This window comes from Ahaetulla prasina, chromosome 3 (genome assembly GCF_028640845.1).
Source record: "Ahaetulla prasina isolate Xishuangbanna chromosome 3, ASM2864084v1, whole genome shotgun sequence".
Lineage (NCBI taxonomy): Eukaryota > Metazoa > Chordata > Lepidosauria > Squamata > Colubridae > Ahaetulla > Ahaetulla prasina.
Window position 1 is genome coordinate 70,736,376 of NC_080541.1, and position 25,761 is coordinate 70,762,136.

Here is a 25,761-nt window from a genome sequence, read left to right on the forward strand (position 1 = left end):
TACTTTTATTTAGTTTATTTTACTCATGTTCAGGTTCACAGGATCTCTCTCAAGTTATGACTTCACAGGGAATGGTATCAACTGCCAATGGTCAACATGAGATTACACTGACAATAAATAGTTCTGGTCTGAGTCATGTTTTAACTCATGCTTCTAGTTCAACCACTACAAATTCATCAGGAACCCCTCAAGAGATCACCCTTACTATATCTGGCAAGTATAATTGTGAAGTTATCTGATTCTTCTCCATTGACTCTTTTTAATGAAATGTACTCATTTCCAGGCTAATCTTAAGTGGAAGATTTGGGTATTTTAAATTTTATTTTATTTTTTTAATATCCATCTTTAAATAAAAAGTTTTAGGGTATTTATGATGGGATTATATTTGGTGGGGTTAAAATGTAGTGTTTTAGTAAGTTTTGTACAAATGTTCTTGATCTTTAACTGATTAATACCCATTGAGTATATATTATAGAATTTTTTTTTTAAATTGTGAGGCTTCTGGTGAAGAAAAACTTTATTAGAGCTTTTGTTTCACATGTTTCTTCCATATATTTGACAATATCCAGTTTATATTGTGAAATAATTCATAATTATATACTTTTGAACTTGATAAGATTTACCATACTTGTCTCTCAATTTGTTATACAAGTGACAATAATTCTGTGCTTTATTTCATTATTGGTATGCTCTCTGTACATACTGATCTTGTCAGTATGTATTAAAATACTGTAGGATGCAATGGACCCTGTAAATGTAGAGCTTAAGTCATACTGAAACTTTAATTCTGAAGTTTTTACATAAGCAGTTCTCTTTCAGAAATAAAAAATGTTCATTTTAAAGAATATTAAAATGTATAAAGTTTCATGATGTCACTAATTGCTGAGGGCTTTGTTATTGTAAAAGGAAAGTGGAACCTAGATCTGAAGTGGCTAAACAGTTCCATTTTCCATTTAGGCCAAGACCTTATTCAACACATTTCCTCTGGCAACAATGAACTGAATGGGAACCTACGTTTGGCAACCCCTAATATCACTAATCAATCACCTGCTACTACACTAACTATAAATAATGATCAGTTACTGTCTCATAACCCAGCATTGAATAGTTCTTCAGGTAAGTTTTCATTTATTTTCCTCAAATTTGCTAGATTGCACATAGTTATTTAGAACTATTTTAAAGTGACTTCGATGGAATTTACATTTGAAAAGATGTTATAAATTATTAGTTTGAACCACATGCAGGGTGGATTTGATTTAAATCAAGTTGATTTTAAAAAGCTTGTTTTTTTAAAGAGCAACTGTCATCTCTGCTACTCCTCTGACCTGCTGTTAACTTTCCGACAGTCCCAATGTTGCAGAATATACAGCCTCATGCTACATAACTAAACTCCATTTCATGCTGAATAAACTAAATCATTTATGTATCTTAAATAGAAAACTATCTTTAGATAGTTTAAATCCGATTTAAATTTTAAAAATCCTTTTTTAATTTTTTTTTTTAAAAAATCATTGGTTTTTATTCACTTTGACCACATGGTTATCTTTAGTAGGAAGTATGTGAGACAGCCACGGTTTGGAGGAATAGGATCATGGAGAGATGTGTCAAGGTGCAAAGATGGCACAATTTACCTTCCCAAAGGGCTTAAGTTCAGTCCAAAAATATGCAACCACAGAAGTCATTTCCAATGTTAGAACTGCTAAGGAAAAGCTTGCAGTCATGAAAAACATCCCATTTCACTGTGGTGGGGAGGGTACGTTGTTTTGCATTGTGTCTTCAAAATGATGCTTTGTGCAGATTCTCATCACACCAAAGTAATCATTTGAATATTTGAACATCCTTGTAATCTAAATTCCTATTCACCTTAACCTAAATTTCAGTGCACTTTGTGCTTGTTTACTTGCTAGCTTTAATTCAAGGCAATACACTTGTTTTTCCTCACAGCAATTTTCTGAGATAGGTTGAGGTAAAAGTATGGTCCCTTTGGAGGTAGACCAGTTCAGGAGGCAACTATCCAAGAAAATACGTTGTGGCACAGGTAGTCCTCGATTTACGACCACAGTTGAGCCCAAAATTTAGGTTGATAAGGAAAACATTGGTTAAATGAGTTTTGCCGCATTTTACGATCATTCTTGCCACAGTTGTTTAAGTGAATCATTGCAGTTGTTAAGTTAATAACGTTGTTAAGTGAATCTGATTTCCCCATTGGCTTTGCTTGTCAGAAGATCACAAATGCTGATCACATGACCCCCAGACACTGCAATTGTCATAAATATGAACCAATTGCCAAGCATCTGAATTGTGATCATGTGACCATGGGGATGCTGCAATGGTTGTAAGTGTGAAAACGATCATAAATCACTTTTTTCAGTGCCGTTGTAACTTTGAATGGTCACTAAATGAACTGTTGTAAGTCAAGAACTACCTGTATAAGCTATAATAACTGAATCTTGAAAACCTGACAATTTCTTTCCCTCTCTCTCTTATACCCAAGATAATCGTGGTGAACCAGACTTGATTTTTTTCCTCACTCTCTCCTGTCTTTTCAGGCAAAATTGATACTTTGGTAATGACTGTGATATATTTTCTTCAAGGTCATTTTCAAACCCTCTGCTGAGAGAGTGAATTACCCAAAGTCGCTCAATTTGGTCTTCCATGAAACATGCTGACTTGAATCAGGTCCAAGGCCGTCATGGAGGCCTGGAACTCCTGAACCACCGTCGGCGACAAGCCGGCAGATGGCAGGTTGAAATCCCCAAGACCAGTAGTCTGGGGATCTCCACCGCCACGCCAGCGAGCACCTCTAGCAGTTCAGGTAGGGCTGTAGTCACGCAGCAAGGAGCCAGGTACGTGATCAACAGCCCCATCTGATTCCGGTGGCCCCACCTCCCAAGGGAGGATTCACAGCCAGCTATCTGAGGAACAGTGGACTCCCTCGGCTCCAGACTTTCTTTAATCACAACCGCCACCCCCCAACCTTGGGTCCTCGGCTGATGGAATGCACGGAAACCCGGAGGCACAGTTCGACCAGGGTACACCCTTCTGTGCCCAACCAGGTCTCCGTAATGCCCATAAGGTCCGCGGACTCCCTCTGAATAAGATCACAAATCAGGGGAGCCTTGTTAACCACGGACCGGGCATTGCAAAGCATCAGCCTAAGACCCAAGCTCTGAGGGTCTTGACCATCCGGGGAACGAGTGAGGACTGGGGGGCCGGAGCACGTGATCGCTTTTAAACATCGAACACGTGCTCCCAAAGAGCGATACGGCCCCCTGCCTCCGCCATATCTGCCCCTCCCACTCACCGTACAGATGGAATAATGTACAATCCCCTCCCGCCCCGTCTTCGGACCAAGTGAAATAGTGTCGTGAGCCCGCGTTGGGACTGGACATACCCTCCCCGACGGGTCACTCCCCCTACCCGTCAATCCCCTCACCCCCACCCCCAAGAGGTGAGTAGCACAGAACTATTTTGGAGTAAGATACTTACAGTTGCACAGAAGCTGGAATTTAAATTTTGCATGGGTTACAAAATGGCTAAATAATAAAGAATTTAAGAACGGTGTACAGTACATTCCCAATTATGAAGTGTGATTCTGATTTTGAATTCTTGTGGTATACTTTTTGTAGAACTTAACACTTCAAGCGGAAACCTTCCAACGACACCACCCATGTCTCAGCCAGCTCAGAACCTAGTAATGTCATCCCCAGGTGTGGGAGGAGATGGTAGTGTCACATTGACCCTGGCTGATACTCAGAGCATGTTATCTGCTGGTCTTGATGCAGTGACACTTAATATCACTTCACAGGTTTGTGTCATTTCTCTGATCTCTTCTATCTTGTTCTTAACATTTTGCTAAAACCATAAAATTTGGAAAAAATCTTAAGATAATGATAGGTTAATCCTTCTTGTATAGCAGTGAATATCGAACATATTTTTAAAATTGTGCTATATGCCTCGCTCTTCGTGTGGTTTCAATTTTATCATATGTCTGGTGCTGCAATATTTCAGGGTCACCGTGTAATTGAATTTTTGCTTATATTTCCTAAAGGTAAGATGGGACATTCAGGCTTTGGATCCAAACTTCTATTGTTCCTCCTCCTCCCCTTCTTGCAATTCCCTTTGCTTCCTAAAACTTGATCCAGATAATATGGAATTCTAAAGATGGCATGAGAACTGCAGGGGGAAGCACAGATAAACAAATATAGCTCCCTTCTTTGCTTCCCAGGAAGCATTGAATTAGTGGGACTAGAAATTCTGTTGTGATTTTTGTTTGCAGAACAATAGTTTGAATGCAGCTGACCGTTAGCTCTCATCAATTACAAAAGACTTTTGTTTTCCCTTAATTTTCCCATTAATTTATCTATGTATAATGTATCCAAGATTAAATATAAGCCCATCCCTAAGAAGAAAATATAGAAGAAAGATACATCTGTGGGAGATTTTTTAAATGTAGAATTTTGTTAAGGAGGGATATAGAGTATAACTTATACTCTATATCCTTCCTTAACAAATTTCTACATTTAAATATGAATATGGCTAATACAAATTGCTGCTGCTTTTGGTTGTATGGTTTTAAAACAAAGCATATAGGGGATAGGGGCAGTAAATAAGTCTAATAGTTATTATAGGAAGAAAAATCTAAAGTGCTCTGGGACTTTAGAATTAAAACTGATAGATACCCGCCATGTAAAACCCCAGACTTAGCAATTATAAAAAAAAAGACAAAAAAATCTGGATAGTGGACATGGTAGTAGAAAAAGCTGGAAAAAACAGAATAGAAGAGAAGGAACCAGAGAAGTTAACAATATAGGAACTTTGGGTACAATCCCAAAACAACTGGAGCACCACAAAAACACCACTGGCATTGACAAAATCACCATCAGTCAGTTGCAAAAGGCAGCTTTACTCTGAACAGCTTACATCTTGCGACAATACCTTTAATGCATCTACATTTGCCTATCCCAAGTCTTTAGGTCCTGATAAATTGATAAAAATGCCCAATCTAATCTGAACATCTGGCTGACTGTGTGACGAGCATACTTTTTAAGTGACAGACGGATCAGAGAAAGAAATGTAGTGGGTAATATAGAAACATGCACCAAGGATATACATCTCACCCCAAATCAATTAACTGCAAAACTCACAGTTAATCCCTCAAGGATTAAGGGGTTAATCATGGATTAAGCCTTGGGGTTTTCATACAGTGGCCTTGAGAACTATGAATAAAATATTTTTTTCCCCCGAATCATTTATCAGAATACGTTATATAATGCTGCATCTTCACTGCTTTCCTCTTAGTAGCCAAATCGAAGTATATAAAACTGAAATAAATGTTTTAGTCTTTTATATAGCCTTCTCAACTTTGGTTTTCTTCCCTATGTTTAGTTTTTATTAGTTTAGTCACAATTAATGTGTGACAAATCCTCTTGAATTTTGTTAGTACTACACAGTAACAAATTGATGGTGTCATAAGTGTGATTTGTTGGACAGATTTCAGATAATGTGATCATAGGATATATAGTCCATAGGCTGTCAGTAAATTAATTTCACATTACGTATTACTGCATTTAGCGTAATTCTAACATTAGACAAATTAAATATTTTGGGGTTATTAATAGAATAATAGTTTATATTTTTATTTAACCAGTGATATCAGATTATATTTATTGATAACTTTTAGTTATCTATGAGTGGAAAGTTTAAATAATAAATATGTTAATTGGCTTAGATGTTGATGATGTGAGTTAGTTGCACATTTTTCTAAACATTTGGAAATTTCTTTGCCAGGGTCAACAGTTTCCTGCTTTACTCACAGATTCTACTCTCTCTGGCCAGACCAATTCAAGCTCACAGCAGGTCATCCTAGTCAGCCATGCTCCACATTCAGTACCTGCAAACCATGAGGAATTAACTTATCAGGTAAGTGGTCTTCATTAACCTTTCTCGAATGATAATGCAGTTATTTTGTGTCCTGTATCTGAGGTTGTCATTTATCTTACTCATTTATTTCATTAGGGATAGTATCTATGAAAGCTTCAATTTGACAGAGTTTTGCTCTTCCAAGGAGAATTTGAGATGGCACTATATTAAATGTATTATTTGTCATTTTTCTAAATGAGACCTGAAGTGCAGGCCTTTATAGAGGGAGTCTGATATTCAATAGGAATTACTCCAGATAGCATGTATTGCAATGTTCTCCAGCCTGGTATATATTAATTCAATATATTAGATATTGTCAATTGCCATAATCCCCCTGTCAGTGTGGCCTCTAATTAATGGATTCTGAAACTTGGAAGTCCAATATATCTAGATAATTTGTTTGAAGAAACTCGTATATGGAACTGTAGCTTTAGGCTGATGATATTTTTGTTCACAGCTATCCTAGTGTAGCCAAGTATTCTTAATACTTATTTTATTTTGTTGTTCTTCTATGCTCTGGTTGCACCTCATCAACACCTCATCATTATTGTTTAATTCTTCTGATTTTCTCTTACATCACTTATCTGAAACCTACTATTATTATTATTCTGCTTTTTTTGATTTTTTAGGATAGTTTTTCAAATTAATTATCATTAATGTTAATGATTGTTGCTTGTAATAGATCCAACAGCATCCTATAAGATTCCCTGAATGAGCAATGGTGAAGTTAACCATTTCCATGTTGTTTGTGTCCAGCTTCTGAAGGATTTTTGAGCAAAGAGGCTGTCTTTAGGTGTTGGATTGATAGATCTACATACATTTTGCTTTTTTTAAATTAATTGAATTTAAATGTGATTTCTATAAAGCAAGAAAATGTACAACTTCCCTGTTTTTTCCATTTTGGCATATGCATTGCTTGACAGATGCCCTACTAGTGTGCTAACATTGCATTTGAATTCAATTTAAAATATCCCTTTATAAGGGGCTGCCTGATAAGTGCAGTATTCTTTAGGAAGTCCTGCTTGCCCACCTAGTTGGCCTAAAATCCTGGACACCAAGATTTTGCAATGTGTACAAAACGTACAGTAATACATGATTTGAAATATGACTACTTTTGATATTTTGAACATAATACGCCAATACTTTGGATGATCTTTGCATTGAGGCTTTAAAGGAGAGCATAAAGTGTTAAAAGTCAGTTCATATTTTTGCAATTTAATATTTATGACTTTACTGTACTAAAAATTCCCATATCTCTGTTGATTGCCTTCACATCCTTTTAGGGAGAATATTATATTCAAATATGTAATTTATTATTGCTATTTGACATCGTTTTCCAGATGTACTGTGCGAAAAAAATAGCTTAAATATGACTAACTGCAGTAAAGAGTGGTACTATCAATTTATTTAACTTCTCAGCAAGTTCTGCTTTTCTTTCAATACCAGTTTCAGCCCCTTTGGCACTATAGCTGATTTTTTATAGCTAACATGCATTAACATAGAGTTTTGGTATCGCTATGCTCTATGGCAGGGTTGTCAAACTCAAGGCCCGTGGGGCGGATCTGTTCTGTGGAGTGTTTACATCTGGCCCGCGGGGCTGCCCTGGAAACAGTGAAGGACAGATCCACAGTGCCTTTGCCAGGGAAAATGGAGCTCAGGAGGGCTCATCTGGGCTCCATTTTTGCTGGCAGAGTGTTGCAGAAGGCCATTGCAGCCAAAAATGGAGCTTGGGAGCCCATTTTCTCTGGCAGAGTGCTCAAGCCACCACAAGCATCCCCGACACGAGTGATGTCGAGCTGGCCATGCCCCCCCCAGTCCCCCAAGGTCAAACACAACCCTGATGCGGCCCTCAATGAAATTGAGTTTGACACCCCTGCTCTATGGTATTTGTTGATTGTTTCTTACTATTCGTGAAATCTGTTTCTGAAGATCACATGTAAGGAGATACTCTTGTTCTACTATCTATTCTATTCTCTTTCCTGAAAACATCATTCTTAATTTTTCTCCCTTCCTTTCATTCTTATTCTCAACTAATCCGATTTGGTTTGTGATTAATTTCTCTCACCACACTAATAATTTTTATGTCCTTGCATGTCTTCCTGTAAACTTAAGATGCATATCGATAGTTCACCTGTCTGTTTTCTCTCTTCATTTTCATTGTCCACCACAAAGCTTCCTCTTCACTGCCTTCCATAGAATTGCTTTTTACTGCTTCAACAGTAACTAATTATGACAAAGAATGGAAAGTCTTACCTGATGATTTTTTTGTTCTTGGGTAATGTCTCTTTCAATCTTAAATCAAGCAACTGATGTTTAGATGTCTTTTTTTATTTGCTACTTGAAGAAAACTGCAGTAAAACATTTATGTAGTATTAAGATATACAGACAAGCACGTGCGCGCGCACGCACACACACACACAAAGAGAGAACATATATGTTATCATTCTATATGTAAACTATGTCAAAGGCTGTGGAAATGCTACTCTAGAGAACATCTGTTGCTGATAGGGCTTAAGCCTAGAGCTTTCAGCCACAGTGCTTGAATTGCCTCTGGTTTTGCTCACAGAGTGGGAGTACTCAGAAAGATGGATTGATGGAGACATAAATCTTAGGAAAATTAATCAGGTAAGAACATTTCTGCATTCAAAGGTTTACTTACATCTGGAAAGCATTTGTCTTTTTAAATTTTAGTCTTTCTAATCAATTGTGGACAGGGTGACAGGCTGATTCCTGAGGAGTAGCAGGTGGGTATTGTTTGCTTTGTCACATGACTAGTAGGGCATGTTCAATTCTAAATTATTTGGGTGGATAGAATCTCCTAGCTTTCAGATCCCCAATGCCTTCAGAATGTGTAGGCAAATTGATACTAAGCTATGGCCTTGTACCATGTATTTTTATAGTAATCTCATCAAGTTTACCTCTGGCATGTTTTCCCTTCCTTTTCCCTGCCCTCACCCCAGCAATGTATAATTTAACAGAATGGCACATGAAGTTGTCAATTATAGAAAATCTTATTTTGAGGAATTAGAAAATGGAATATAAAGACTACAGGTTTCAGTCTTCATTATACTAACCCAAACTGTGTTCATAACCACTACCGTGCTGATTTATGAGATTTACTTAGTAACTTAGGTTATGCCTAAATCATCTGCAGCAACTCAAACTATTCAAGTCCATATAACAGTTAAGAGAACTCTGCATATAGAAATACATTGCCCGGAAATAACAGCTTAATGTAAACAGTATTGTTCCTTTGTGCCTCTTTATAGTTGTAAGCACAACTATGATTTTAACTTTAGGTCTACCTATTTTTGATCCGTCCAACAAGTTGGCTGAGATAGAAATCTTGCATCCTTGGTTTATTATTGTGTCACAAGTCAGCAAACATAGTTTGAAACAAAAGCAAGTCTATGGGATTTAAATAGATATTATCATAAGACTTATTGCATTATTGGGAATAGAAGTTTCTAAACTCCCGTAATTTATTTATTTATTTATTTATTATATTTGTATACCGCCCTTCTCCCGAAGGACTCAGGGCGGTTCACAGCCAATAAAAAGCACAATACCTAGAATACAAATTAAAAACTATATAAAAAAACTGATTCAATAACGGCCTAAAAATTTAGATACAATTTAAAACCCCATTTAAAACCCCCAATTAAAACCCATAAATTTAAAAAACTAACCCAGTCCTGCGCAGATGAATAAATGCGTTTTAAGCTCGCGACGAAAGGTTCGGAGGTCCGGAAGTTGACGGAGTCCCGGGGGGAGTTCGTTCCAGAGGGTGGGAGCCCCCACAGAGAAGGCCCTTCCCCTGGGCGTCGCCAGACGACACTGTCGCGCCGACGGCACCCTGAGGAGTCCCTCTCTGTGAGAGCGCACGGGTCGGTGGGAGGTATTCGGTAGCAGTAGGCGGTCCCGTAAATAGCCCGGCCCTATGCCATGGAGCGCTTTGAAGACGTTCACCAGAACCTTGAAGCGCACCCGGAAGGCCACAGGTAGCCAGTGCAGTCTGCGCAGGATAGGTGTCACGCGGGAGCCACGAGGGGCTCCCTCTATCACCCGCGCAGCCGCGTTCTGGACTAACTGAAGCCTCCGGATGCCCCTCAAGGGGAGCCCCATGTAGAGAGCATTGCAGTAATCCAGACGAGACGTCACGAGGGCGTGAGTGACTGTGCATAAGGCATCCCGGTCTAGAAAGGGGCGCAACTGGCGCACCAGGCGAACCTGGTGGAAAGCTCTCCTGGAGACGGCCGTCAGGTGGTCTTCAAAAGACAGCCGTTCATCCAGGAGAACGCCCAAGTTGCGCACCCTCTCCATCGGGGCCAATGACTCGCTCCCAACAGTCAGCCGTGGACTCAGCTGACTGTACCGGGATGCCGGCATCCACAGCCACTCCGTCTTGGAGGGATTGAGCTTGAGCCTGTTTCTCCCCATCCAGACCCGTACGGCTTCCAAACACCGGGACAGCACTTCGATAGCTTCATTGGGGTGGCCCGGTGTGGAAAAGTACAGCTGGGTGTCATCAGCGTACAGCTGGTACCTCACACCGAAGCCACTGATGATCTCACCCAGCGGCTTCATATAGATGTTGAACAGAAGGGGCGAGAGAATCGACCCCTGCGGCACCCCACAAGTGAGGCGCCGCGGAGTCGACCTCTGCCCCCCCGTCAACACCGTCTGCGACCGGTCGGAGAGATAGGAGGAGAACCACCGATAAACGGTGCCTCTCACTCCCAGTCCCCCCAACCAGCGCAGCAGGATACCATGGTCGATGGTATCAAAAGCCGCTGAGAGGTCTAATAGGACCAGGGCAGAGGAACAACCCCTATCCCTGGCCCTCCAGAGATCATCCACCAACGCGACCAAAGCCGTCTCAGTGCTGTAACCGGCCGGAAGCCGGACTGAACGGGTCTAGATAGACAGTTTCCTCCAGGTGGAGGAAACTGATATGCCACCATATTTCTACAACCTTCGCCGCTTAAGGTTGGAGACCGGACGATAATTACCTAAAATAGCCGGGTCCAGGAAGGCTTCTTGAGGAGGGCCTCACCACCGCCTCTTTCAAGGCGGCGGAAAGACTCCTCCAACAAGGAAGCACTTGTAATCGCCTGAGCCAGCCTCGTGTCACCTCCTGAGTGGCCAGCACCAGCCAGGAGGGCACGGGTCCAGTAAACACGTGGTGGCATTCAGTCTACCCAGCAACCTGTCCATGTCCTCGGAGCCACAGGGTCAAACTCATCCCAGACAATATCACCAAGACCGCCTCAGACGCCCGTCCGAATCGCCACAATTTTGGTCCAGACCGTCCCGAAGCTGAGCGATTTTATCGTATAGATAACCGTTAAACTCCTCAGCACGCCCCTGCACGGGTCATCCCGCTCCCCTGGTGAAGGAGGAGCGGGTCACCAAACAGGGCAGCTGGGCGGTTATCTGCCGACGCAATGAGGGAGGAGGCGAGCAACGCCGCTTCCCTCAGTGCCACTAGGTAGGTCCTAGTATAGGATCTAACTAGTGTCCGATCAGCCTCTGAGCGGCTGGACCTCCAAGAACTCTCTAGGCGTCTTCTCCGGCGTTTCATCCCCCTCCGCTCCTCCGGGGACCAAGGAGCCGGGTGGGATCTGCGCCGGGTCAGAGGCCGCAGAGGCACGACACGGTCTAAAGCCCCAGCCGCAGCCCGTTCCCAGGCTGCGGCTAGTTCCTCTGCCGTGCCGTGAGCCAGACCCTCAGGAAGTGGCCCAAGCTCCGTCCGGAACCTCTCCGGGTCCATCAGGCGCCTGGGACGGTACCAACGTAATGGTTCCGTCTCCCTGCGGTGTTGGGTAGCGGTCAGAAGGTCTAGGCGAAGGAGCGAGTGATCTGACCATGACAAAGGTTCCGTGACTATATCTCTCAAGTCCAGATCCTTCAACCACCGACCAGAGATAAAAATCAGGTCCAGTGTGTAATGGTATGTGGGAAAGATTTTGGGAGATGGGTGAAAAGAGGCTGCCTAGGGAATGGTCAGATAAGCGAGGGCATAGTCCACAGCTAGATAGTGAGTTGGGGCAAAAGACTCAGAAAGAATTGTCCCTAGTTTCTTGGGCTGTAAAGGAGATGGCAGGAGATTTTACTTTCAGACTTACAGTATTTGATTAATGTAGCTTTACCATAAAGTACAATTAGCTTATCCAGATGTGTTTCTTGTCTGATCTATCCTGTGAAGCTGAATCTCTTTTCCTCAAAAGGAAAAGAGGAAATTAAGTGACATATACATGAATGCTGGACTATGGGGACCCCTGGTGGCACAGTGGTTAAAGTTGCAGTATTGCAGGCTAACTCTGCCCACAGCCTGGAATTTGATCCTGACAAGGCTCATGGTTGACTCAGCCTTCCATCCTCCCAAAGTCGATAAAATGAGGATCCAAATTGTTGAGGGCATTATGCAAATAATTCTGACATTGAAAACTGCCTAGAGCAGGGGTCCCCAACCCCCGGGCCCAGGTCTGTTCAAAACCGGGCTGTGTGAATGTCGGGCAAGCACGTGTGTGCAAACTTTCACTCGCGTGAGCAGAGGCCACTTGTGCTTGTGCATGAAGTTCCACTATATAATATGATAATAATATAATTGTAAAGTAATAATATCAGGAGTGTAGGCTTGATTGGGAAACTAGAAAAAAACACCCTAGAAAAAGTTTATACAGAAGATGAAGAGGCAGTTGCCTGTTATGGGTGACAAACTGATCCCGCCCTCCTTGTCCATGTGAGAGGGGTAATTTGACAGCAAAATAATCTCTTGTCACATAATGAAACAAATTCATGGGAAAACTGGTATCCCTAAGTTGGGTTGAAATAATATTGAACACCCTTATTCTTTTACCAGATTACTTGTGTATGATGTGTGGTCTATATCCACATATGTATACATGTACCTTGCAGGAAGTTGCTAACAAGATTATTAATCCCTTATTACATGGAAGAATTGGGGTAATATGTGTGTCAAAGCTGTATAATAAAACTACACTCTTTGAGATGTAATTGTATCCCATCTGAAAAGGCAATTCAATATTCTCACAAACGTTTTGTGGGTTGTATTTGCCATAATTATTTGTCTATGTATTTTATGTCCCTGTTACAGGTGAGTGAGGTTTCTCCACCTCTGTCAAAAAGTATTCAAGTTGAAAAAGAGGCCCGCGTGCATCATTGTTTTGAGTGTAGTCAAACGTTTTCTTCAATCACCGTGCTAATGCAGCACAGTAAGGAAGTTCATGGAAAAGAAAGAATCCACGTCTGTCATATTTGCAATAAAGCTTTCAAACGAGCCACGCATCTGAAGGTACAAAATGAAATTAAACTGTTTTAATAAAAAAATGTAAGAGCCAGCTGGGTGGACTTTGGGACGATCACTGTCTCAGCTCACAATACCAGGCTTGGGCGAGGAGCTGGTTGGTCAGTTCCTGTTGCAATCAATAGGCGAATGCTGGATTGATCCCAGAGAAGGGGTGGGGAACAGACCCTGCACTAGGAAGAAGGGGAAAAAAATAATAATAGGAACCTGCGATCAATTTTGTCTTGCCTCTAAGGTTTAACTCTTGAGCCTGGTTATTACCATGTTTCCCCAAAAATAAGATTCTGTCTTATTTTTTTTGAACCCTGAAATAAGCGCTTGGCCTTATTGCCATGTGCTCAAAAGCCCGATTGGGCTTATTAACAGGGGATGTCTTATTTTGGGGAAAACAGGGTAGTTGGATAGGAGATTTCCAGGTAACATCAGGGTATTTGGATAAATTTAGGACTTGAAGTCCCAAAGGTGCTTTTTCAGGAGGCAACTGGACTTTCTTGTTTGCCTGCTGAAAAAGCACCTTTGGGACAACCATGACCTGGGTGACTGAGACTCTTTACAGACTTGAAGGGCTTGAAGACCTCCCCCAGAAGAAGGAAAGAATAAAGGGCGACCTTATTGCTGTCAAGAAAACAACATGGGCTTGTCAACGGAATTTGTCGTGAGCTTAAGAGATTTTACCGTTACCAAATCCTTGGTAGAACTGTCAAAAACTTTGAAGGAGAGGTTTTGCAACATTTTCTGTCCAGCAGAGCAAATTAATTCAAAATATCTGGGAGCAGCTTCCAAAGTAGTCATATGACTTTGCAACACACCTGTCTCTTTTAACAATTTAAAAATGAGTTCTTTGCATATCACCCCATCACCCCATGCATAGTGCAGAACACCTTTTTCGAAGGTTTTGCACAACCCTGATATTTAATTGGATTTTGCACTGCCTTCAGGAATCCAGGTGGATTGATCTTATTGCTGGAATATCCATGCTTCCACTTTTCGTGTTTATTCGAAGGGAGGGTTGTACTATCATTTTTTTCAGCTCTGTACTTCCATGGTAACTATTAATTGAAACGAAGCACTTTTTCTAGCAAATGAGCAAACTTCCTTCCAGGTGCACATTTTTTTATAGAAACAATTTTGTTTCCCCTTAGCAGGAGAGGCAATGTAATTCCATGGCACTTTATTGATTTTCCCTAAGGAAACCTGAGCTTGCTACTTCCACCTCTGTGTTTCAGTATTCCTTTAAAATCTTGAAAAAGATTTTATGAAGACAAAGTGTTTGAAAGTATTAGCCCAGTTGCTTGTGTTTTCTTGCTTCATTGTTTTATTTAATGTTGCAATCATAAATACCATTATATTTTATTATGTCACCTTGAACATTGTTTCAAGTAGGAAGCAGTAGGAATTCTACTTGTTATCCAGACGACTAAATCTTAGTTTGGTGAGAAAAAGCAATATTTCATTCTGAATCATAGTTTGCTTCAGTAAAAATTAGAAATTGTTATGTTTGAATGTTAATGAACAAGCAGTTCTTTATGCATCTGGAATCTAGGCACATGTGATGCTTACCTTTCTAATATTATATGTAGAAATTATAAATAGCAGCATAACAGAGTTGGAAGGAACCTTGGCGGTCTTCTAGTCCAACCCCCTGCTCAAGCAGGAGACCTTATACCATTTTAGACAGCTGGTAAAATCTCTTCTTAAAAATCTCCAGTACTTCTGAAGGCAAGCCATTCTACTGATTAATTGTTCTCGCGGGAAAGTTTTCCTTATTCTCTCCTTGATTACTTTCCATCTGTTGCTTCTTGTTCTACCTTCAGGTGCTTTACAGACCTTCTTCTTTGTGACCCCTTCTTCTTTTAGACCCCTTCTTCTTTGTGGCAGCCCCTTAGGTATTGGAACACTGCTGTTATGTCATCCCTAGTCCTTTTCATTAAACTAGACATACGTAGCAATAGTGTCTGTCTTTGAAGTATTGCATTTCTTATATCATTGCCCATTTCTTGTCCTTTTGCTCTGAGTTATGTAACACCTCTGGGCCAGAACTGCAAAATGAATATAGGGTTGTAGAAACTGGAACTAAATTAACAAGTCTCCAAATATATTTCTATTATTTAAAAAAATGTGCCAAATGAAATGTATTTTGTCTTTGATTAGGAGCATATGCAAACGCATCAGGCTGGACCATCACCGAGTTCCCAAAAGCCAAGAGTATTTAAATGTGATACTTGTGAAAAAGCCTTCGCTAAACCAAGTCAATTAGAAAGGCATAGTCGCATCCATACAGGTAACTAAACAGTACTAAGTGATACCCCTTGCAGTATTTGAGGTTATATTCTAATCATTTTGCTAATTATGTCTGAATCACCAAAGGCAAAGAAGTCTCATTTGTTTTTAACCACCATGCATTTTTGAGGCTATTAATATTGAGAAAGCTCACCCTTATCACAATTTATGGATTGGAGACATGACATATTAAACAAAGTGTCTAAGATATCTCTTCATGCAAGACAGTTCTCATCTGTAGGTGCTGCACTTCAAGATAGAAGGATCCAGAGGGGTGGAACCAATTCTGAACAGCTGCAGAACTTCTCTTATTAATTGTATTTCCTCCATATTCTATGTATCCTGCTTTGATAGCTTTCCATTCTCTCTGCAGTGGTAGAGGACATAACTTAAACATTGCATGCATGGATATTTGTCTGTCTGAAATTAGCTGCAGCATGCTCAGATCAAATAAATCATTTGAAAACCAATGGAGGAAATGCCAAGTTACCTGGGGAATACGTATGGTGGAAGAGAAAGAAGAGTCTTCAACCACTTTGTGATATTTGGGGAGGGTCAAGTTTCTGGACAAACGTTCAAGTAGAATTGCTGCATCTTCGAAATGTGTTAACAGAGGTGACCCTTAAGAAATGTATTAAAGTGACTTTTGTTTGGATAATATGATGGTTATTTTGCATGAGGATGGGCTAAAAAAATCAGCTTCCCATTTTATTCTCCCATAGCAATTCCCAGCATACTGCCTTATGGCTGCTGAACATTTGTGACTATAGCCCTAAGCCCATGTGTTTTGCAATGGGCTAGATGATTGCTTAGCTCGGTTGAAATTAGATACTTTTCAGGTCACATTAGAAGAAATGGGAAGTTGAAGGGATTTTTGTTGCAATTTGCCATTAGGTCAATTCATCTGTTCTTGTTTCTTTGCTTCTTTACCAAAGGTGAGCGGCCCTTTCAGTGTACCTTGTGTGAGAAAGCTTTTAACCAGAAGAGTGCACTGCAAGTTCATATGAAAAAACATACAGGGGAAAGGCCATACAAATGTGATTACTGTACAATGGGCTTCACCCAGAAAAGCAACATGAAGCTTCATATGAAACGGGCTCATGGCTATTCCGGTAATGTGATATTTGCTATGAGAAAGTTCGGCATATCTCTTTATTTTATAGCATTAAACTGAAGAGACTCAACATTTCTAATTTTCTCGGATTGTACCAAGCACTACAAGAATTGAACTTTGTGCTCTGGCTCTTAATCTTTAAGATAATACCTGGTAGCGGTATTAATGTAATTCAGTTGCTTATTGAACAGAAATGTTTTCAGTTGTGCAGTACAGTTATATTCCAGTCCAATTTCATAGGTGGCATAGTTGTTGAGAAGTATGGAGAAATCTTACCTCGCAGGGTGGATTTTTAAGGAAAAACTGGTAGGAGGTGCCACCATATATTCTACTTTCAGCTTCTGAATATGCATCTAACTAATATATAAATTAATTATTTCAGTTCTGTATTTGAATTTGAAAAAGCATTTTGGAACTTGCTTAAGTTTTCCCATTTTTGTGACTGAAAAATAAAATGTAAGGCAAAAATGTGAGCCATGAGAATGAAAGTAGGGTGTAATGCACCTGCATTAGCCAAGTCTCCGAGCTAGTTTGTCACCTCTTCAGACTTCTGTGTTATAATGCAAATAAATATTCAGATGCCAATTTCTGCTAGTTTTGCAGAAAATGGGTAGATGAATGTAGACATTATTTTAAATTTTTATAGGACCTCTTATCTCGTAGAAGATAGAAGGAGAAGCCTTCTCCTGGATTGGATTTACATGAAGGGAGAAGCCTTAAAAAACACCAACAGAACTGTAGGAATTGGATTGGCTGTCTGAAAAAATAGCTAACAGTTTAAAATGGAGTCGACAGTAGTGGCTGTTGAAGACATTTTGTTTATTTCGATAAGTACAGTCTGGTAAATCTGAGTTGGATTGGATAATGATTACAATGCTAAAGACAGTTGTTAGGCATAGTCTGAAGATCAGAAGAGGATGAAGAGCTTTGAGGAAGAATAACTAACTAGCCCAGATGAGAAGATCAAAGCCATCCGGATGAAAGCCACTTGCAGAACATCTGAGAGAGACTGGGAGAAATGGGAAAGGATATCAGGCTTTGGCATCCTCATGGAGATAGGTGGAACAAATCCATAACCAATACCGTAGATATACCAAGGTAGGAAGGTACGTGATTAAACTCAAGATTTTACTCTAAAGTATAGAGAATATACAGCAACTATAAACACATATTGAATGGGCAATTCTATTTTCAAACCTACCTATGTCTCCATTCAAGAGTTAAGCACGGGTTTATAGAGACTGATGACAAAATTTCTCCCTGTCACTCTCAGATGCTCTGCAAATGACCTTTATGTGGAAGGCTTTGATCTTCTCATTTCTATTATCTCACGGGAACCTACTCGCCCTTTGGACTAGTTAATTATTATCGTTCAATGCTTTTTAGCCTCTTTTGGTCTTCAGGCTACATCTAACAACTATCTAACAACAACTTAGCATTGCAATCACGACCCAATCCAACTCAGATTTACCAGACCACATTGTACTTATTAAAATAAAATGATTTCAACAGCAGTTAAAATGGAGCTGATAATAATGATTTTCTGATCAATATATGTGTTGGCTATTAGGGGTGAAGATGTGAGGCAATCTATTTGCTTTGCTTATGTATGATAGATTCTGGAACAAGTAAAGGCTTGCTCGTTTATACAGGGGCCTCTAGGAAGGCCAACACTTAATTATCAGAAAAGCATCACTGAATCAATAAAATGAAGTTACAAACTCCCAACCTGCATGCATCATTTTTATATAAGGTTTATATAAATATGATCCATGCATGTTCATCTTCAAAGGGAAATAACTCTGCTTTTCCTGTTTTACAAGTCCTATTATTGGTGTCCTTGGTTAACAACCGTCGATAGAAATTATAATGACATTAAATGAGTGGTATTTACAACTGATTCTCTCAAGTTTTGGCTGTCCCAGCACCCCTGCTGTCAGGTGATCAGAATTTGGGTGCTTGGCAATTGGTTCATACTTTTAACAGGTATGGCATCCTGTGGTCATGTGGTTACCATTTGGAACCTTCCCTGCCAGCTTACAAGCAAAGCCAGCAGTTGCTCCCACCAATTTTCTCCTGAACATCTTCGCTACGGAGTATCCGATTGCAGGAATTTCATGTTAGCACCCTTCCCCTGCCAGCCTGCCCATCCACATCTGGGCCTTGCCACAGCATCTCCTCCCTAACTTGCACATACTTACGTCTCATCTCAGCATTCCCTCCCCAACCACACAGACTCACGCCTCGCCACTACACCCTCTCCCCATTGGGGAGCACTCACTGGAGCACCCCACCCCTCTTCCATAGAACTCGTCCTACTGCCTGCCTGCTTGTGAGCCATAGGGGACTTGAGATTTCTCACTGGCTTTCCATTGACTGCAAAGTCTGCAGGAAGTCGCAAGATGCAATCATAAGCAGTTGTTGCTTATGATTGCATCTTGATACTCAAGTCGTTGCTTATGATTGCATCTTGATATGATTGCATCTTGATACATCTATAAGGAGTATCATATACACATGATACTCACTTAACAACATCTATAAGGACTTATGGGATTGTCGATGCTAAATGATATGGTCGGGTGATATTGCACTTTATGACCATGTCATTAGCAATGGGAATTCCAATCCCAATTTCTGTCAATAAATGAGCACTACCTATAATGAACAAGAAGGCTGTTTTCTTTTCTAGAGAGTATGTTGACATGAAATAAAGCAGTGTACATTTAATTGATGTCACCATAATGTAAAAACCCAGTGGCTATACTGTAGAAACTTGATTACATTGTAAGAAGACCTAAGATCTGACTTGCTAGAAGAAAAGCTTTTGGTGTATCTCTAAGAGGTATAACAAATAAAAAATATATTCAGTCCTTTTTCTTTATATTTGCAAAATTTCTTTTTATTTTTTTCATCATGGAATTTTGATGGCTATGTTATAAATAAATACAGCTGTGGAAACTGCATTAAATGATTAGGTGGAAAGTAGAATTTACGGATGAAAACTTCTGTATGTTACTTTCTTAATCACAAAGTGTATTTACGCATATAGAGCTCCATTACTTTTGAGGACTGATACATAAATTTTAATAGACATAAATTAAATATTGATTTTTTTTTAACAAGCTACTCTGTTAAAAGAAATGGACATGCCACAGACCAGAACTGCATGTAGAGTTTTGTGTCCAAATGATAGCAATAAAGAAAAGTGATGTGTATCCCTTTTGAAGATGAATATTTTTTAAATTAAAGTTGTGATAGGTATTTACTCAAAACAAGCCTCACTAAATTCCCTTACTCCCAGGCTCTTATTTCCTTTTTTTCAGACCCTCCCCCTTGCAGATCACTGCTTTATAGTCAATAAAATAATCTTTTGGATTTAATTTTCTGCTGTTTGCCTGAAGACTTTATGCTGTATCTCTTATTGTTCTTTATCTTTTTACTATGATAGGTGCAATGCAAGAATCGACCAGTCATCAAGGACAGGAAGGCGAAGACATTAATCGTGCCCTGAATTTGGAAGAAGTTGTTCAAGAATCTTCAAACGAATGGCAGAGTATAACCAATATTTTTTGATGACTATAAGACGAAAGCTCCGAATGCTTTCAGGACTAGAATTTTTTTCTTTTTTCTCCTAAAAATAGTCATCTGTGGATTTTTACTATTAAAGCGTATTGCAAATAATAAGGATGATATAGCTTTTTAAATATTACAAAACACCGAATGAATTACCTGTCTTTTGTAAGCATATAGAATATTTGAGAAACATCAGACAAACTTTTCTGCATTGTCTACAATCAGTGATCTCAGGTAGATGGAACTTATTTATCTTTTCATTCCACCACAAGTGTATTCTCTAAAACAGAAATACACCCAGATCTTGAAATCAGTGAAGAGTGAATCTGAACTAGGCTTTCTTGGCTTTTCTGTCAATCATGAGGAATGTCTTGAGTATTTAAAACAAAATTGTATGGGTGCCGTAGATCAGGGGTTTCCAATCTTGGCAACTTTAAGCCTGGCGGACTTCAACTCCCAGAAATTCTGGGAGTTGAAGTCCGCCAGGCTTAAAGTTGCCAAGGTTGGAGACTTCTGCCAGTAGTAGATGATGCCTGCTCCAATGCAGATAGTACATGATCTAAGGTTGTTTTAGACCATTAATTGGTGTTGGCAGATACATCAGGATGATAGCTCACATTCATTTAGTTTGATGAGTGCTATTATTTCTCAGCTTTAAACTCAGCAATAATTCAGAGGAACACACTAACAACTGCAATTCCATGAAGTAAATGGCAAACACATATACTTTCATGTGGATCTTTCAGCAGAGAAACTTTTGCTGAATAACCATAAAAATATAAGCCATATATTCAAGATGGTAGAACTTACAAGACTATATATTTTCTGAAGAAGATCAAATTAGCTGCAGGTTAAATTACAGTACAGTCATTCTGAAAGATAACTCCGAATTAGAAGTCCTTGTTACTATTGTCATCAATTTGTCTTGACAGTTATGAAATTTTTAAAGACTACCTAGGCTTTTTCAGTATTACTCTGAAAGGTCCCAATCATTCAAAAGAGGTATAATCATACAAAAACACCCACATTGGAAATAAAGCATATGTTCTGTTTTAGACATTCCAAAGACAGAAGGATCTTGCTTAATTTTACGTTGAGATTTTAAAATTTCTTTATATGTTATATATATGTATGTGTGTATATATACAGATATTTAAGCCTCTGTGTGGCTGATGAGTATATTTTGTAAATAATAATTCCAGTTTCAAGAAGTGTTTATAAAGTTTTCAACTTTAGATAAACATTTCAAAATCAGTATTGATTCATTTTAATGTAATGTAGACATATTATATCTTTATGAAAATATTATTGCTTTTAATTTGTTTTTCAGTTCCAGAAAAAAACTATCTGTACATATAATTTATATTTTGTGTAATATAAGACTAGTACTTTCTATTTCCAAAAAAAAGGAAAAATCACTGCTTTTGATAGGACATCTCATAATTCTTTTGTTAACTCTGGACATATGTATATAAGTAATATAGCTGGTGACTTGAAAATAACACTTTTGTTATGTGGAAATATTTAAGTCAAACATGTTGAATAATATTAATTTTTTTCCAAACATGGTTTTCTGTCTGGTAAATTATTCCTTTTCAGGGGTATTAAGTAGGTATTCTTATTGATGAGAATAATTATTATGCCTGAATTGATGCAAAACAATTATTGATCATGGTCCTGTAGATATTTCATGCTATTCTGCTATTTTATTTCTTCGCTTTGAATATTTTTTTTCCATTTCAAGGGTTTTTTCTACCAGCCTTACTGAAAGCGTTTTGCTTGTTTGCAAATATTATTGTGCTCATTGATATCCTTATTTGATTAGAAGAACACAATATCTTTAAGAAAAGAAGAAACAGTATTATGTATACTGTGTAAAGTGAACCCACAAGGTTTGTGCTTAGATCTGTTCCAAAACAGCAGAGGCACACAAATTAAATTCACATATTACCATATTTATTTTTTAAGCACAAACTTACGAAGTTAGCTATTTGCTAACTTTGCTATCCCTTTCTATGGCCTATCTGAAGTCCCAAGTAAAAGATACGTAGAAATATTATGTGGATTAAGGGAACTGATCTTAAATGTACAATTAATAATAATAATCTAGTCTGAACCACTATCAATAATAATATATTAAATGCATATGCCACCAACTCCCAAGTGACTGAGGCATATATTCTAGATGGCATACCAGGGTTGAAATCTACCCTCTGTAGATTATGAGAACTTGAATGAAAGACATACCTCTCCATATTTACCTTTACTTTAGCTGCAATACAGTTGGGCTATAAATGTGGAAAAATGAAGCTCAAATTATACTTTGCCTGATACTATTGAGATTATTATTTTGAATAAGAAGTAGTTTGAGCGACCATTTTGCATTGAATTACTAAATCAACATCTTAATGATAAGTATACCTCACTCTTGACAAGAAGGCAAGAATGTATTAATTCAGGCAAACAATACCAAGACTGACAAATAATTCAAAAGATCAGCAGTTGTCACAATTATGTATGCCTTATTATAACTTGTTTTTCTTTGTTTTGCAAACTAAGAACCAGCTGAAAACATTTAGTAATTAAGAACATAAACAGTATCCAGCTGGTTTAAGCCCCCTGGTCAATTTGTTCAGAAATCCGTTCTCACGATGGCCAACCAAACTGTACAAGGAAGCCCACAAGTCTTCCAGGAGATGGCCTTCGGAAGCTTTCACACTGCTATCAAAGCTAACGGCCCTTGATTCTCATGTCTTCCATGAATTGTCCAACTCTTTTCTTGAAGCCAGCCCAGCTGGTAGCCAGGCCCAGTTCTTACACAAGCAGATTCTAAAGTTTAATTATGTATTGGAAAGGCCATGTTGAACTATGGCAGGAGCAGAGGTGGGCATCACATACTGTAACAACGCCCGCAACCAAAAATGTGAGCATGTGCGCAGTATCAAAAAATGGCGATTATATAGGACATGATAGCACCAGGGCTGGTGGACAGGCACAGCCACTGGTCAGAACTACTTCCGAATCAGCAGCAGCAGCCCACCACTGGACAGGGGTCTCCAAACTTGATAACTTCAAGACTTGTGGATTTCAATTCCCAGACTTCAAGTTTGGAGACCCCTGCTCTATAAAGCTGTTTCAAGGGGAGGTGGTGTCTGTTTATGTCATTCTTTCAAAGCTTCATGCGAGCACGTCTTTTTAAAGTATTGCCCTATAAATCAGTGGTGGGTTGCTACCGGTTCACCCCGGTTCGGGTAAACTGGTAGCGGTGGCAGGAGGCTCCGCCCATCCACCTGGATGTCATCAAATACAATCTGCACATGGAAGTGAACCAGTAGCAAAGGTAAGTGAAATCCGTCCCTGCTATAAATCATATTATATTTTTTTTCCTATAAGCTGCCTAGAGTTCTGCTGTTCAATTTGAACAGCCATATATAGCCTTTAAATATTCATGTGGCGGTTAGATACTGGATCTCTGGGAAGTGACAGTTGTAAAAGAAGCTACTGCATAGACCTCCGGTATTTTTGAATCTAATTTTAAATGTATCTACCTCAGAATTATATGAATTTCACAGGAGAATATTTTACAGTTTGAGAGAGAGTCAAGTGTCATGCTAGATTTTTTCTCAAACACGATCAATAACTCATTAGATAAATATTAGATTTAGATAATATAAAAATGAGCTTCTCTCAGAAACTCAGGTAGTTGAAAAGAATGCTCATTTTCCCTTTATCCCACTGTAGTTTAGGTCAATGAGGAAAGCATTTCTAAACTTGCATACAGATATTGGTCTGTGATTTGGTTACATATATATTATCCCCATTCTAGCCTAACTTTTCATATACTTTTGTTAGCCTGATTAATTTGCAGCTGATTTATGTTTTAGGAAAAAGAAAGGAAAATATTACTTGCCTCGGAATGTTTTAAGATGAACTAGGAAACACAAGTCTTGGGGGAAATTTGATAGTATTCTACAAAAACTCTAAATATGTCTAATCAGCCAGAGCCTTTGTTGCATTAAGATATTATTTGAATGTAAAATAATTGCTGTCCTCCATTATGTTCTATGCAGATTTCTTGGGAAGTTAAGTTAGACTGAGCTCATTGTCATTCAATGTAACTTTTTCCATCTATAAATGTTTTGAGAATTGTTGAGGAAAATATCTGACATTTCCCCATAGTATTAAGCTGCAGGATCTTGCAATATTTTTGTTTCATTTTCCCAATAGTTAAAATTGCTAAAAGAAAAAAAAACCTTGGAAGTTAACATTTAGGACAACAGAATATGGGAAAAAATTTTTTCTTGTTTTTGAAAATCTCTATACCATTACCATTCATTGGACAGTTCCGCATTATACCTCTGGTTCGAAAGAAGGTGTATGTTGAAGTCATACTGGACAAATGTTTTTGATTTAATAGCAGAGTTTTTGAGCTTTAATTATAGAATGATCAATTATAGAGCTACTTCCTTAGCTCTCAGAAATTTGAAGCACACTTCAAACTTGGTATTATCAAATTTCCTTTTAAAATATTGCTAATTTTAATACAAGGGAAAGAAATTACCGCTGCTAATACATATATATTTCAATATGTGCACTTCTTCCATGAATCCTATCTTACAGTTTTATCTCAAGTCATCATGTTATATATGCATGCAATTTCTAGAGGTACCTCCTCTGTTTAAATTGCATCTGAAGATGAAGGTTGCTATGGATAAAAGCAATTTTGATTGTATCAAGCAAGTTCCTTGTTTTGTTTTGCATTTTCATTTCAACAGCCCTGAAAGGCAAATAGGTTTTTCTAATGTTCTGTCTCTGAAATGCTTCTTTCACCCTGTTCTATGCAAACCACATTTTCTCTGTGCTTCAAGCATCCCAGGCCAGGAATACAATGGATCACCTAATGCTTTTCAGGCTTTTAAAGTTATAATCTTGTGCTCAAAAATGAGAGATCATCATACTTTGACCACATTTGGAGCATAAAGCAAGAATTGTCAAGAATCCCAAAGAGCTTTCATTTGTGTAAAGAGTGGCACTTGATCTCTACAGTCTGCCCACACTTAGGATTAATTCCGTGCATTCTTCCTTTAGACAATAAAGTGGTTTTTTTCCCCCTGGGTCCACAAACAATGGATTGGAAAATAGAGGCAAGGATGCTTCACCGTTTGGATGGAACTCAATTCGCTGTTCTTTGAACCCAAAAATTTTACTTTCGTCAACTTTTAGCAACTTTTGCTTAAGTTTAGATGGTTAATTTTCTGTCTAGCAGGTTATTCCATGTCATCCTTGTGATATATTGGATGGTTGGCTGAACTCTTATGTTCCTAAACACTAGTTAGTTGGGAATATATTCTGATTTGCTTGCTCAATACATTTGCTCACAAATTTTAGACACCATTTCATATTTCTTCTGCAAAGAGAAGGAAGACTTGGATCTTACACTTCTGACTATGGAAGCCCATCATGGTTCCATATTTGAATACTTTTTAAATTAATGTTGCATGGTGGACCAGTGTCTAGACTAATGTATGGTTTAGTTAAA

At 38.9% G+C, this 25,761-nt stretch overlaps 1 protein-coding gene across 1 annotated transcript in view; it reads left to right on the plus strand.

The window, feature by feature from the left end:
- ZNF236 (zinc finger protein 236) overlaps positions 1-22,144 on the plus strand; it is a 67,497-nt gene extending 45,353 nt beyond the window's left edge. The window contains 8 exon segments of the mRNA XM_058176591.1: positions 34-213; positions 958-1,116; positions 3,630-3,808; positions 5,791-5,922; positions 13,043-13,240; positions 15,404-15,533; positions 16,468-16,644; positions 20,098-22,144. Of these exon segments, the coding sequence (XP_058032574.1) occupies positions 34-213; positions 958-1,116; positions 3,630-3,808; positions 5,791-5,922; positions 13,043-13,240; positions 15,404-15,533; positions 16,468-16,644; positions 20,098-20,222 (1,280 nt within the window). The 3' untranslated portion in view covers positions 20,223-22,144.
- The last annotated feature ends 3,617 nt before the right edge of the window (positions 22,145-25,761 follow it).